The sequence below is a fragment of the Schistocerca cancellata genome, chromosome 4, assembly GCF_023864275.1.
Source record: "Schistocerca cancellata isolate TAMUIC-IGC-003103 chromosome 4, iqSchCanc2.1, whole genome shotgun sequence".
Lineage (NCBI taxonomy): Eukaryota > Metazoa > Arthropoda > Insecta > Orthoptera > Acrididae > Schistocerca > Schistocerca cancellata.
The window spans coordinates 554,451,613-554,466,256 of NC_064629.1; the positions used below are offsets into that span (position 1 = coordinate 554,451,613).

Genomic DNA, 14,644 nt, shown 5'->3' on the forward strand with positions numbered 1-14,644 from the left:
AACATTTGTTACATGTGGAAATATTTTATTTAACCTTTTTTGGGGACTGAGATGTGTCACAACACTTCAGATAAGCTGATAAGATTATTTTGACATTATTTTTTTCCTTTTCAAGGTACAAATAGAAATGTGCATTTTAGTGACACTGTGAGGTACTTGCGACCACATTTTTTGGACACCAGGTGTCTATTTATTTTATTTACTTATTTATTTATTGTTCCATGGGACCAAATTAAGGAGAAGTCTCCATGGACATGGATTGAGTCAATACGTGAAATTATAACACAATAGTAGAAACAGATAAAATGAAATACAAGAAATGTATTCAGGTGACAATTCATAAGTTTAAATAAAGAAAATCAACAATGTAACACTGGAATTTGCTTAATTTTTCAGCTCTTCCAGGAGCTCCTCGACAGAATAAAAGGAGTGAGCCATGAGGAAACTCTTCAGTTTAGACTTACAAGCATTTGAGCTACTGCTAAGATTTTTGAGTTCTTGTGGTAGCTTATTGAAAATGGATGCAACAGAATAGTGCACTCCTTTCTGCACAAGAGTCAAGGAAGTGCATTCCACATGCAGATTTGATTTCTGCCTAGTATTAACTGAGTGAAAGCTGCTAACTCTTGGGAATAAGCTAATATTGCTAACAACAAACGACATTAAAGAAAATATATACTGTGAGGGCAGTGTCAGAATTCCCAGACTATTGAATAGGAGTCGGCAAGAGGTTCTCGAACTTACACCACATATAGCTCGAACAGCCCGTTTCTGAGCCAAAAATACCCTTTTTGAATGAGAAGAATTACCCCAAAAAATAAAACCATATGACATAAGCGTATGAAAATATGTGAAGTAAACAACTTTTCGTGTTGAACTGTCACTTATTTCAGATACTGTTCTAATGGTAAATAAAGCAGCATTTAGTTTCTGAACAAGATCCTGAACATGGGCTTTCCACAACAGCTTACTATCTATCCGAATGCCTAAGAACTTGAACTGTTCCGCCTCACTTATAATATGCCCATTCTGTCTGATCAAAATATCAGTTCTTGTTGAATTGTGAGTTAGAAACTGTAAAAACTGAGTCTTACTGTGATTTAGCATCAAATTATTTTCCACAAGCCACGAACGTATTTCATTAACTACATTATTGGATAATGTTTCAATATTACACACAAGTTCCTTCACTACCAAACTGGTGTCATCAGCAAACAGAAAAATTTTTGAATCACCTGTAATACTAGAAGGCATATCATTTATATAAATAAGAAACTACAGTGGCCCCAGCACCGACCCTTGGGGAATGCCCCACTTAACAGTGCCCCATTGGGACTGAACATGACTACCACTTTCAATATTGTGGAGAATTGCCTTCTGCTTTCTGTCTCAATGTAAGAGGTGAACCAATGTAAGCTACTCCCCTTACTCCATAATGGTCCAACTTCTGCAGTAATATTTTGTGGTCAACACAGTCAGAAGCCTTCGTTAAATCAAAGAAAACACCTAGCATTCGCAACCTTTTATTTAATCTGTCCAAAACCTCACAGAGAAAAGAGAATAGAGGATTTTCAGTTGTTAAACCACTTCTAAAACCAAACTGTACATTTGACAGCAAATTATGTGAATTTAAATGCTCCAGTAACCTTGTATATACAAACTTCTCAATAACTTTAGCAAACACCAATGGCATAGAAATAGGTCTATAATTGTCAACATTATCCCTGTCTCCCTTTTTATAAAGTGGCTTCACTACCGAGTACTTTAATCGGTCAGGAAACCGACCACTCCTAAAGGAAAAGATACAGATATGGCTAAGTACTGGGCTAACATACATAGAACAATACTTCTGTATTCTGCTAGATACCCTGTCATATCCATGAGAGTTCTTCGGCTTTAGTGATTTAATTATTAACTCAATCTCCCTCTTGTCAGTATCATGGAGGAACGTTTCAGGTAACAGTTTCGGAACACTTTTTTCTATGAGCGCTATGTGATTCCCTGTTGGGACTAGGTTTCTATTTAGTCCACCTGCTATATTCAGAAAGTGATTATTAAATACTGTACATATATGCGACTTATCACTAACACGGACATTCCCACTACGCACTGATTCTGTATCCTTGACCTGTCTCTGCAGACCAGTAACAGAGTAACAGATGGCAGCTGCGACTTTTAAAAATCCCATTGAAGCACAAAAAGATTATGAATCTCTGGACAGTGGTATCTTAATGATCATGAAGGCCTTCATGAGTGATATGAAATAATGATCAAGACGTTTAAGACATGTTTTTGGAGATGTGTGTTTCAAACTGCCATTAAGCAATCGTGATTTGCGTTTGCCATAGCTTACACAAACTACTGCATATACTAAGATGGTTCCTACAGCAGTAAGGCCATGGCTGAACTAATTGTCCAGCTTAGCTAGTCCTCCTTTTCTAATTACAAGAATATCAACAGAATTTTAAAGTCCAATGTTTCTCATGAACAAAAAAATGGCTCTAAGCACTATGGGACTTAACAGCTGAGATCATATGTCCCCTAGACTTAGAACTATTTAAACCTAACTAATGTAAGTAAATCATTCACATCCATGCCTGATGCAGGATTCAAACGTGCGACCATAGAAGCAGCATGGTTCTGGACTGAAGTGCCTAGAACCACTTGGCCATAGCGGCTGGCTTCTCATGAACAACCTTCAAGTTGACACATAGTTAATACAGTACTCTTCCATACAACTTCCACTTATTGTGAGTCATTCTATTTTTGTGTAGGTCTTTTTTTTATGAGACCTTAGACACTAATATATTCATTTATATGTATGACATAATGTTTCTTGAAAAGTAATTAACTTTTTTTCTTATTCACTACAGTATATCTCGTGATGGTAACTTGCACATACATCAAGCTGATTTAGACTCTGCTGGAATTTATGCATGTGATGCAGAGAATGATGCTGGTATTACAGAAAAACTTTTTTACGTTATAGTTCATGGTAAGTCAAATCAAATCAAATTTTTATCACATAACATGCCTCATACAGTCAAAGATTGTGACATAGGTCACTTGGTAATTTTAAGACTGACATACAGGCTAATAAACTAATCTAAGGTGACAATTACTTTACATAGTAATCATTTTTTTTAAATCTATGGTTATAATCTATATGGTGTTACTTTTTAGAGAGATACTATATTACATGATTATCATTCAAGAAATCTTCCACACAATAGTAGCATTTCCTTTTAAATATTTTCCCATGTCTCCTTCAGATCTGGGTCACTTTTCCCCTTATGGATTTTATTTAAAAATTTCATGCCCATGTAGTGTGGAGGTTTTTCATATAATTTGAGTCTGTGGGTAGGTAGTGCGTAACTTGCACTATGTGTAGTGTCATACTGATGCAGGAAGCAATTGTCCTCAAAAAGTTGTGGGTTTCTCTTTGTGAAAATGAGAATCTCACATACATCCATGCTCAGAATGGACATTAGATCTAGTTTTTCAAATAAAAGTTTGCAGTCTTCATTCTTTGTAGCTCCCACCATTGCTCAGATGATCTTTTATTGTAATCTAAAGGTTTTGAGTAGATGAGTTTTCTCAGACCCCCAGAAAATGATGCTACACTTAACTATTGAAATAAAATATGCATAATATACAGTTTTTTTAACTGCCATATCAGTAATACTATGTAAGACATTCACAAAATACACAAGATTCAGTCGACTAAGGATGCTGTATACATGACTGCTCCACAACATATTTTTATTTATTAATACACTAAGGAATTTGACATAGTATGCAGTGTCCAATTTTTTTGTCAATATAGCTAGTTTCATTTATACATCTCTTTGACTGTTTCATGGTGAAATGAACAGTTTCTGTTTTAGCAACATTTAATTTCAAATTATTGTATTTTACCCTTGCCTCAACTTCCCCAAGTGTCACCTCAGTATGATTGCTCTTGAATCAACTGCAGAAGAATGGTATTTGACTCAGCCTGGCATGGCATATCATTGATGTAATACAAAAATAGTAGTGGCCCTGATATTGAGCCTTAGGTGACACATAATTGTATGTGTTTACTGTCAGAAAGGTATTTCTTGTCACTGTTGTTAACAGGTACTCTTTGTTTTCTGTTTGCCAAGTATGATGACATCCAGCTAAGAGATGTTCTTTGAAAACTATAGCTAGTCACTTTTTGAAGAAGCCACTCATGGTTTGCAGTGTTGAAGGGTTTGGTAAAGTTGCAAAAGATACCACATACACGCATTCTACACACATCAAAAAACTTTTTGCATCACCTCAGTTCAGAGAGTTCTGGAACCTGTACAGAAAACTGGAATAGAGATCAATGTAAATATCATTTCTGCCCTTTTTATTGCTCATGAAAATCACACATTGCATGTTGTACCATCAGACAGTGTGACCTTCAGAGGTGTTGGTCCAGATTGCTGTACACACCACTACATCTAATAGCCAGTAGCATGTCATATTGAATTAGTGCATGCCTGTATTCATTGTGGCATACTATCCACAAGTTCATCATGGCACTGTCCCACTCCTCAATGGCGATTCAGTGTAGATCCCTCAGAGTGGTTGGTGGGTCATGTCCTCCATAAACAGCTTTTTTCAATCTCTCTCCGGCATGGTCGATAGGGTTCATGTCTGGAGAACATGCTGGCCACTCTAGGCTAGTGATGTTATCCTGAAGGAAGTCATTCACAAGATGTGCATGATGGGGGCATCAATTGTCGTCTATGAAGATGAATGCCTTGCCAATATGGTTGCACTATCAGTTGAACGATGGCATTTACGTATTGTACAGCTGATATGGCGCCTTCCATGACCACCAGCTGCATGCGTTGACTCAACATAAGGCCACCCACAACTTTAGGGAATCTCCACCTTGCTGCACTCGCTGGACAGTGTGTCTAAGGCGTTTAAACTGACTGGGCTGCCTCCAAACACATCTCTGATGATTGTCTGGTTGAAGGCATATGTGACACTCATCTGTGAAGAGAATGTGATGCCAATTCTGAGCGTTTCATTCAGCATGTTGTTGGGCCCATCTGTACCACACTGCATGGTGTCATGGTTGCATAGATGGACCTCGGCATAGATGTGTGGTGTGAAGTTGCATGTCATGCAGCCCGTTGCACACAGTTTGAGTCGTAACATGACGTCCTGTGGCTGCACGAAATGCATTATTCAACATAGTGGTGCTGCTGGCAGGGTTCCTCCAAGCCATAACGCATAGATAGCAGTCATCCACTGCAGTAGTATCCCTTGGGCAACCTGAGCGAGGCATGTCATCAGCAGTTCCTGTCTCTCTGTATCTCCTCCATGTCCAAAGAACATTGCTTTGGTTCACTCCGAGACACCTGGACACTTCCCTTGTTGAGAGCACTTCCTGGCACAAAGTAACAATACTGATGTGATCCAACTTTGGAATTGAATGTCTAGGCATGGTTGAACTACAGACAACATGAGCCATGTACCTCCTTCCTGGTGGAATGACTGGAACTGATTGGCTGTCAGACCCCTCCATCTAATAGGCACTGCTCGTGCATGGTTGTTTACATCTTTGGGTGGGTTTAGTGACATCTCTGAACAGTCAGCGGGACTGGGTCTGTGATACAATATCCGCAGTCAATGCCTGTCTTCAGGAGTTCTGGGAACCGGGGTGTTGCAAAACTATTTTGGATGTGTGTATTATCAAGACAATTGCCAACTTTTGTGACCAGTTGATTTATTGCATTGGTTGTGCTGTGGCCTTTCCTGAAACCATGCTGATTGTGTAAAATAATATTATGGGATGAATTATAATTTTCTATTTGGTCACATGCAGGTCTTTCAAATATATATATATATATATATATATATATATATATATATATATATATATAATAGAGGGAAACATTCCACTTGGGAAAAATATATCTAAAAAGAAAGATGATGAGACTTACCAAACAAAAGCGCTGGCAGGTCGATAGACACACAAACATACACACAAAATTCTAGCTTTCGCAACCAACGGTTGCCTCGTCAGGAAAGAGGGAAGGAAAGGGAAAGACAAAAGGATTTGGGTTTTAAGGGAGAGGGTAAGGAGTCATTCCAATCCCGGGAGTGGAAAGACTTACCTTAGGGGGAAATAAGGACAGGTATACAATCGCACACACACACATATCCATCCGCATATACACAGACACAAGCAGACATTTATAAAGGCATATATATATATATATATATATATATATATATATATATATATATATATCTAAAAAGAAAGATGATGAGACTTACCAAACAAAAGCGCTGGCAGGTCGATAGATACACAAACAAACACAAACATACACACAAAATTCTAGCTTTCGCAACCAACGGTTGCCTCATCAGGAAAGAGGGAAGGAGAGGGAAAGACAAAAGGATATGGGTTTTAAGGGAGAGGGTAAGGAGTCATTCCAATCCCGGGAGCGGAAAGACTTACCTTAGGAGGAAAAAAGGACAGGTATACACTCGCACACACACACATATCCATCCGCATATACACAGACACAAGCAGACATTTGTAAAGGTCTTTATATATATATAAATAGTTATAATAGAAGGAAACATTCCACGAAGGAAAAATATATACCTAAAAACAAAGATGATGTGACTTATCAAATGAAAGTGCTGGCAGGTCGACAGACACACAAACTAACACAAACATACACACAAAATTCAAAGACTTAAGTCTTTCCGCTCCCGGGACTGGAATGACTCCTTACCCTCTCCCTTAAAACCCACATCCTTTCGTCTCTCCCTCTCCTTCCCTCTTTCCTGATGAGGCAACAGTTTGTTGCGAAAGCTTGAATTTTGTGTGTATGTTTGTGTTAGTTTGTGTGTCTGTCGACCTGCCAGCACTTTCATTTGGTAAGTCACATCATCTTTGTTTTTAGGTATATATATATATATATAAATGGTAACATTGAGATAGGACTATAGTTTCCCATTACATCTTGTTTACTCTTTTTATGAATTGGCAGAACTTCAGCATATTTTAACTGATCTGGAAAACACCCCTCTTTGAAAGATTGGTTGATTGTGAGAGAGAGTGGTTGTGCAATGCTATACATACTGATTTTATTATTCTATTGGGAACCTCATCCCAATCCACTGAAATTAAATTTTTTAAGGACATTGTGATTTTAATGACACCAGAGATTCAAACAAGTGAAAATTTAAATCCTATGCAATTTCTCTCTACCATACTGGGAATTGTACTTGGTGGTAAGTAGTCACCAATTGTGTTACAATTAATGCAGAAATTATTGGAGGATTCACATATGGCACTGGGATCTGTAAGTGTCCTACCATTAATCATTAGTTTAGAGGGACACTTTCTTTCCATTTAACTGCCGATCTCACTTCTTATAACAGACCAAAGAACTTTGGATTTAAAAAACATTTTTTTTTTTTTTGCATTTAAAATGAATGTATTGTTTGCAGTACACTTTGCTAGTTTAACTACTTTGTCAAATGTTTTCTTGAATGTGCTTACATATTTAAAAAATATGCACTGATAGTGCAACCATTCAGCAGCATATTGGCAAGGCATTCATCTTCATGGACAACAATTCATGCCACCATCATGTTCATCTTGTGAATGACTTCCTTCAGGATAATGACATCACTAGCCTAGAGTGGCCAGCATGTTCTTAATGCTAGTCACTCTAATTCCTTTTGTTACCTATGATCTACTTTTGTGAGAAGGAAAGCATTCATTGAATATACTCATGAATTTGGTTGAAAAATTGTTGTAGTTGTCACTTGTTGGAGTGTCTTTGCTGATTGACCAAATGGTGAGGCTCAGATTTTTAATAAATACTTCCACATTTTCTTGGCTGAAGTTCTTACATCTGTTTGTTGTGCAACCTAAATTTAATTGTGGTAATGATGCAGATAGTGCTGCATGGTCTGATATTCTTAAATCAAAACTGCATCTTTCTTTGACACAGTAATTGTAACTATGTAAAATATTATGAATACATATTGAAGTAGGTGCTGTAGCTCTTGTGCATTGATCAAAATTTAGATTTAGTCCATTCGTGGCTATCAGATTCTTTAAATGTGAAACGAATTTGTCATCAGTTCTTACATATATGTTGAAGTCAGCACATATAACTAGCTTGTTACGCAGTTTTTCAGTTTTTAATTTGTGTAACAGAGTTTCAAATTTATATAAGAACACAGAGTTTGTATGGTACCCAGGAATGTGTTATAAACTGATGATTATTATGATAATAATTATTGTAGATAATTAAAAAAAAGAGATTTAAATGTTTCAGGGAAACATTTAATTATAAGATGATGATTAATATGTTACACTCCTTATGTTCTATACAACAACTTTCAAAAATATGGTCTTCATTTAAATGAATAAAATTATGTCTGATTCCATAGATTACTGAGGAATAAATTAATATGCAAGAGCCACCATACCCATCAATTCTACAAAAACCTGGTGGGCATTTGTAGCCTGGAAGTTTATTGAGAAGGCTGATATTTTCAGTCTTATTTATTGATATATTTAATTTATACAGATATAGAACAAGTCAATGTTTATTTGGACATATTACCTTTACTGATTGTTTCATACTTTCTAACAGAATTTGCACTTCATTAAGCTTGCTGATCATTCCTTCAGACAAACCTCCAATGTTCATATGCATAATGAAATTACTACTGCATACTGGTACATTATCAGGTAAAGCATCTTTTAAAAACTAGTTTGTTTACATGGTAAAGGAATTTCCTCTGTGTATTGACTATTTCTTCTGTCCTGTCAGAGTTGGGCCAGATCTGATTGGAATTAGCCCCTTTGACTAGTTTCCATGCTTGTAGGTATTTTAGGTGTGGCTTGTTTGCTTTTGCAGCTGTTTTTGTGCGTTATTTTGTCATTGCAGTAAACACCATTTGATCCTGCTGTCAGAACAACACAATCACTTTTAATAGAAATGGCACTTTCCTATTCTACACAGCTAATCACATTTTCAAACTTCACTCCAGGCTTTACAAAAGCCGAGACACTCATATTTTCCTTTGCAGCATCTGATACAAAGTTTGAAACATTGCATTCATGGCTATCTTGATATATTTTGACTATCATTCCATGATGCATTTCTTTTTGTGTTTCTGCAGAACTGTTCTTTGCAAATTTCGTATCAGTTTTCGATGGTCCACTTTTGCATGTGATTTTAACCACATCAGTGGTATCTTCTACATTTTCAGATGCAAGCTTTTTATTGGTTGCATATTGAGTATGTGTAGAACTTTGTTCCTCATCTACTGTTGTTACACAGTATTTTTCTAAGTTTTCCTTTCTTATCATTTTAGACACAGCACGTGTCTTGGTTGGAATGGAGCTAAGTGCTTCGAAACACTAATTTTCGTCCACTTTTAAACTAGTGCTCTTCCCAGGTTTTTGCGTCTGTGCTCTAAACCAGCACATTTCGTCTGTAATGCCTCAATATCACTTTGCAGAACCTGAATTATTGAATCCTTGTCTCTGATAATGTTATATAATTTTTCCACATGTTTCCATTACACAGACATCACACGACCATAAGTAGTCCACAGTCACCAATTTTATGTTTATTTTGCAACAGTTTTTGTGAAAACATCATTTACAACATTTGCACTGAATACCTTTCCTGACTTTCCCGTCACACAGATTAAAAATACTACCACTTTTTAATTCACTTTTACCAGAGCGATTTGCACCTACTAGTCCGATTGGTTCCACCTTTGTTTTTTCATGTTTAATTAATTTGCATAGCAAGTAAGCAGTGGTAAATTAGTTTTAAAGATTTTTTAAAAAATATTTCCTCTTTCTGATGATATACTCATAAAATTTACTTATGCAAACAGTTCCTTTAAATTAATCTTCAAAAGTAAACTGAAATTAGAAAATGTCATAGTGCTACTTGTTACAGCAGAAATGTCTGTTCTCTCTCTCACTTTCCATACTATTCTTCACCAATAGCTCATCGTGGAATAATCTCATGTTGGTATGTTAGATGTGTGTCTGATAAAGTCATGGAGTTATTTAATTATGTACAGGAAGACATAAGAATAAACTGTGAATCAAACAGCATGCATAATGCAAAAATTCTCAGCAAAATATGTCCACTTTTTCTGTAGTACTGTATGGCATCTTTTCTGTTATGTTGGTGACTGCTCCCTTAGAAGTGTGGTTGCTAAACCATTCAACATTATGACAGACAGGTGGCAGTGGATCATGGACTGTTACGTGTGATGAAGCATTGCAGTGGAGTACCATACAACTTCAGTGGTTGTAACAGTTGTTGCAACCATGTCCCTGTAAGTGTAGAGTGAAGTTTGATAAACTTTGTTGTTCACATGGGTTTATAAGAAATCTGTTAGTGTCATGTTTAGTCAGTGCCCAAGACTGTGCATTGAAGTAGTCCTTAGAAATGCATGGAAAAGGTATTGGTGTCTTATTATATTGAAACAAGCTTGCTAATTATCAGCAGCACATCTTACAGATAGGGGGGAGAAAATGTTAAAGGAAAGTTTTGTAGATATCTTCATTCAAACTTCAAAGAAAATTAAAGGAAAAATGGACACTGAACTTTGATACACTTTTTTTCAAAGATAAAACACATTCTGGATTAACAACACAAACATAAAGCATATAGTTAAAAATAATCACCAGTATACATGGGCCCCACATCAACTCACTCACCAGATAGAAGTAATAGTGGGGAACCTTTAGGCTTACATAACCATCACCATTATTATTATCATCATCATCATCATCCATCATCATCATCATCATCATCAGCTTTATGCATCCAAGTATGTCCTGTCACTTTCCTTGTGTGCATGTGTTTTCCGTTATGTTCTTTTATCATAAAGTATCAAGCAACAAATTTCATTTGCTCAAAAACTAAAATCAAATTAGGTTGCTCTTAGCTCTCCACGTGGAAAGTTTAATAGTTCAGAAATGTATAGAATGATACACATTAACTTAATCAACTACTTAGACCTTGTGTATACATAGATACAATGATTTATTTATTTAGCATATAGTAATACAAAGAAGTGAAATATATGTAAATTACATAATTTACAAACTAAATATAACTAAAACACTAAATCTACAAATTATATCTAAATTTTCAATCCACTGAAGCACTGCCTCTGTCACTTCGAAGAAGTCTTATAGATATCCATGATAAGCTCATCTGCTATAGCTTGTTATAATGTGTTCGACAGTCTGATGTTCACTGCCACTGTCCCATTGAGAAGATGGAGCCTTTCCCCATTAGTGGAGGCTTTGACATAGATGCCTGGCCTGTGTAAATCCTGTTAATTGTCGCCAAAGCTTGTCACACTAATTCTGTGCTGCCTGGTCTTACAACCTGTTCTAAAGTTTTCGCCACTTCATGTTGAAATCCACTGCTTGCAGGGGTTCTGCCAATATGATGGATAAGTGACTGGATATTAATAGGGTCAGTTTAAATGCAAGCACATGAGAGAGGGTTGGGAGTAAGGGTTTTTAATTGATTTTTCATATAACTTGAGAAGGGCGTTCTGTCTTCACAGATCTAGTGGTGCAATGTGGCTTAGAAAAGGTAACCAGTAATGGGAAGTAGACTTATGCATCCTGTTATTGTCCAAATTGTTGCATGTGGCTGAAAATTAATTTTTCTCGTATGTGAACTGTTAAATCATGCTGGAGCACAATATACACCATCAGAGTAGACAAGTCTTAAGGAAGAACTTTATAGTGTGTTAGCTCTTGTACCACATGAGGTACCATTGCATGGTCTCAACTTTCCTGTGATGTTTTCTATGTGTTTTTTGTAGGACAAGGGTCTATCAAGAGCTACACTATCAATGCAATTATATATGAGAGCAAGGTTCACATGACCGTATGAAGTTTTACAATTGATGCATCTGTAACTGGAAAGTCATGTATCATGCTCTAGTGTCATAGAGACAATGGCAAGAGGAGCAGTGGGAGAATGTTTTTGATGTAATTGCCATGAAAAACAATTCTGATGATTATAGTCTCTGCAAAATTGCTTAAGACAAATGACAGTGAACTGAAATGAAAAGAAAACAAAAACTGTGTAATGTAACTGATATGATCATTGCTTGCTAAGAAGTCAGTGTGATGCATACGAACAAGAAATAAAATAATATTCCTGAAATGTTAAAAATCTTAACCTGTGTTACCAAAAAACTAGTCAAGAATAAAGTAGATACATTTGCTCTCATAACACATAATGAGTAATTCAGAATATTATTGGATGTAAGAAATATAAGAGTTTAGTTGTAGTTTAAAAAGACATTTCACTCAAGATTACTGCAGTTACTATTTAAATGTAGCATTTCGTATCTGTGAAGGCTTTTGAATTTCAAACCAAAATTATTTGTCCGTACCATAAAATAAGAAGATAAATTAAATTTGTTGCACATTTCATGTTTTATCCTGCAAGTTATGGCTTTGATTTATTCCTTGTCAGTCTTTATTTTTTTAATATACCTTGAATGATGATAACTGCATAATTAAAGATATCTTAAAGAATTTCTTATAACAGTCGCGTACTTGTACACCACATAAGAGGAAAACATTAAATCTGTTTATTGGTCCTAATGTGATTATATGTTTTCTTTTTATTTTAATAGCACCTCCTCAAATTGTTGATGCCATACCATCGAAGATTGAACTAATGGCTGGTGAAAGCCTTTCTGTGGCATGTACTGCTTATGGAAGTCCAATGCCACACTTAAGTTGGAGGAGGAATGGCTATACAATCCTAAGAGGGGAAGGTATGTTGTTCTGTAAACCACCCTGTGTGTCTAACTTTGTTGCAATATGGTCAGTTCTGTTGCATAAATTACATTCGTTGTACTAGAGTATTTGTACATATTTGTTATTAGTATACTATGACACCTCATTGTGCCTCATATGGTGTTTGTAGCATCTTCTGCTCCTGGTGAGGGGGGGGGGGGGCACAGCACACACATGATCGCTCAATTTACATAAACAATAGAGAAACATTTCAGGAAAAACTTAGAGCATATTGCACTTAAATTTTCTGGTAATGTTATAGTATTAGTGGAGGATTACAAATATAGACTGAGAGACTCAGGGTTAAGGGCAGATAACAGGAACAGTGAAATTTTTCCAAATATCTTATCTGAAAATTAAGCTGAGCAATTGATCAGAGAGTGGACTCATGAGTGTAACACTGTAGTTCGCCTGGATACAAATGACTCCTAACTTTTCTACTCAGTTAATTTAGAGCACAGAATCTGCAATCATACTGCTGTAATAGCATTGTTGACTACATTTGTAAGTAAGAATACAAAGAACGATAGAAAGATATGGTAGAACAGTCCACAGGTGCGCTGCCAGGTCATAGCATCCAGTGGGACACTATGAACCAGCAGTACACCTGTGGACTATTCTCTCAGCTAATACACTGGAAGAAACTGAAGAATCACAAGGTAGGAAGATTCTTTCTTTGTTAATATTCTGTAGGGAGTACCCTATGTATTGTTACATGTTGACTTTGAACACATATGCTTCCAATGCCTTTTCTTGGTGGTATATATGAGAGCTTTGTATTCAGTTTTCAGTATTCTATACAACAATAGCCTAGCCTGATTCTAAAGCTCTTTGATAAAATGTGTGCTTCTGTAGTAAACATGTTTTCAGATTAGTAAGCTCTGCACACCAAGGTGTATTGAAATGTCTAGCAATTTTCTGTATTGGAATGGCCAAACTTTGAGTGTCTTGTAAGACCGTTGCTGGTGTCTGTGCCATGTAGTATATGCTGTGGTTAGCATCTCCTTGTATTTAAAGGGCAATTTCTGCACTTAACTTTTCCCCTTTAGCCTTTCTGAAATGAATGTCAAATAAAAACACCTTTCAGCTGACTAACTTTCCAATTGTTATTTTATTGAATAACTAGTTTCGGTGATATATTACACCATCTTCTGGCTCTCTGACCCCTGACCGAAGTATAGCAAGATTCCCGCCTCTGGTCCAGTCAAAGTAGGAGCCACCATTCAATGACTGCCATCCATAGATTATTGACAAAGTGATCCTTTTGATCATCACTTGCCAACTCCTTTGATCATCACTTGCTGATTTGACAGTCTTCACCGAATGGCTGGAGTCCTGCAACCATCTGTATACAAATGGACGTACAGAGACTTGATGTGGTGTACCTGATAATGGAACATTGCTAATGAAATCAACTTAAGGAAGATAACAGTAGTGATTGATTTCAATAGGTGTTTTGATTCAACATTCTGTACTGAACAGCCGAGGTCCCACAACCATCTGTATAGAGATGGACAACCAGAGAGTTTTTGAAATAGTATCAAAGATGATAGTGTTCCTATTCCATATTCCTTCATTGTAAACCAGGATCCAACAAATCTATCATAACCACTTTGTGGTCACCTCCAGTAGCGTGCTGAAAGACTCTCCAAGAGTTCATTTTGCTGCAGCACCAGCATAGTTTTCATATGTGGCTGGAGTGTCTGTTACTATTATATGTGATGAAACCTGAGCGTAATGAACTGCATCTCTCAGCTCATCGATGTAAAATTCACT

At 36.5% G+C, this 14,644-nt stretch overlaps 1 protein-coding gene across 1 annotated transcript in view; it reads left to right on the plus strand.

Annotated features, from left to right (window-relative positions):
* LOC126185204 (hemicentin-1-like) overlaps positions 1-14,644 on the plus strand; it is a 747,875-nt gene that overhangs the window by 404,755 nt on the left and 328,476 nt on the right. The window contains exons 27-28 of the mRNA XM_049928085.1: positions 2,874-2,995; positions 12,703-12,846. Coding sequence (XP_049784042.1) covers positions 2,874-2,995; positions 12,703-12,846 — 266 coding nt within the window. The remainder of the gene's footprint in view (positions 1-2,873; positions 2,996-12,702; positions 12,847-14,644) is intronic.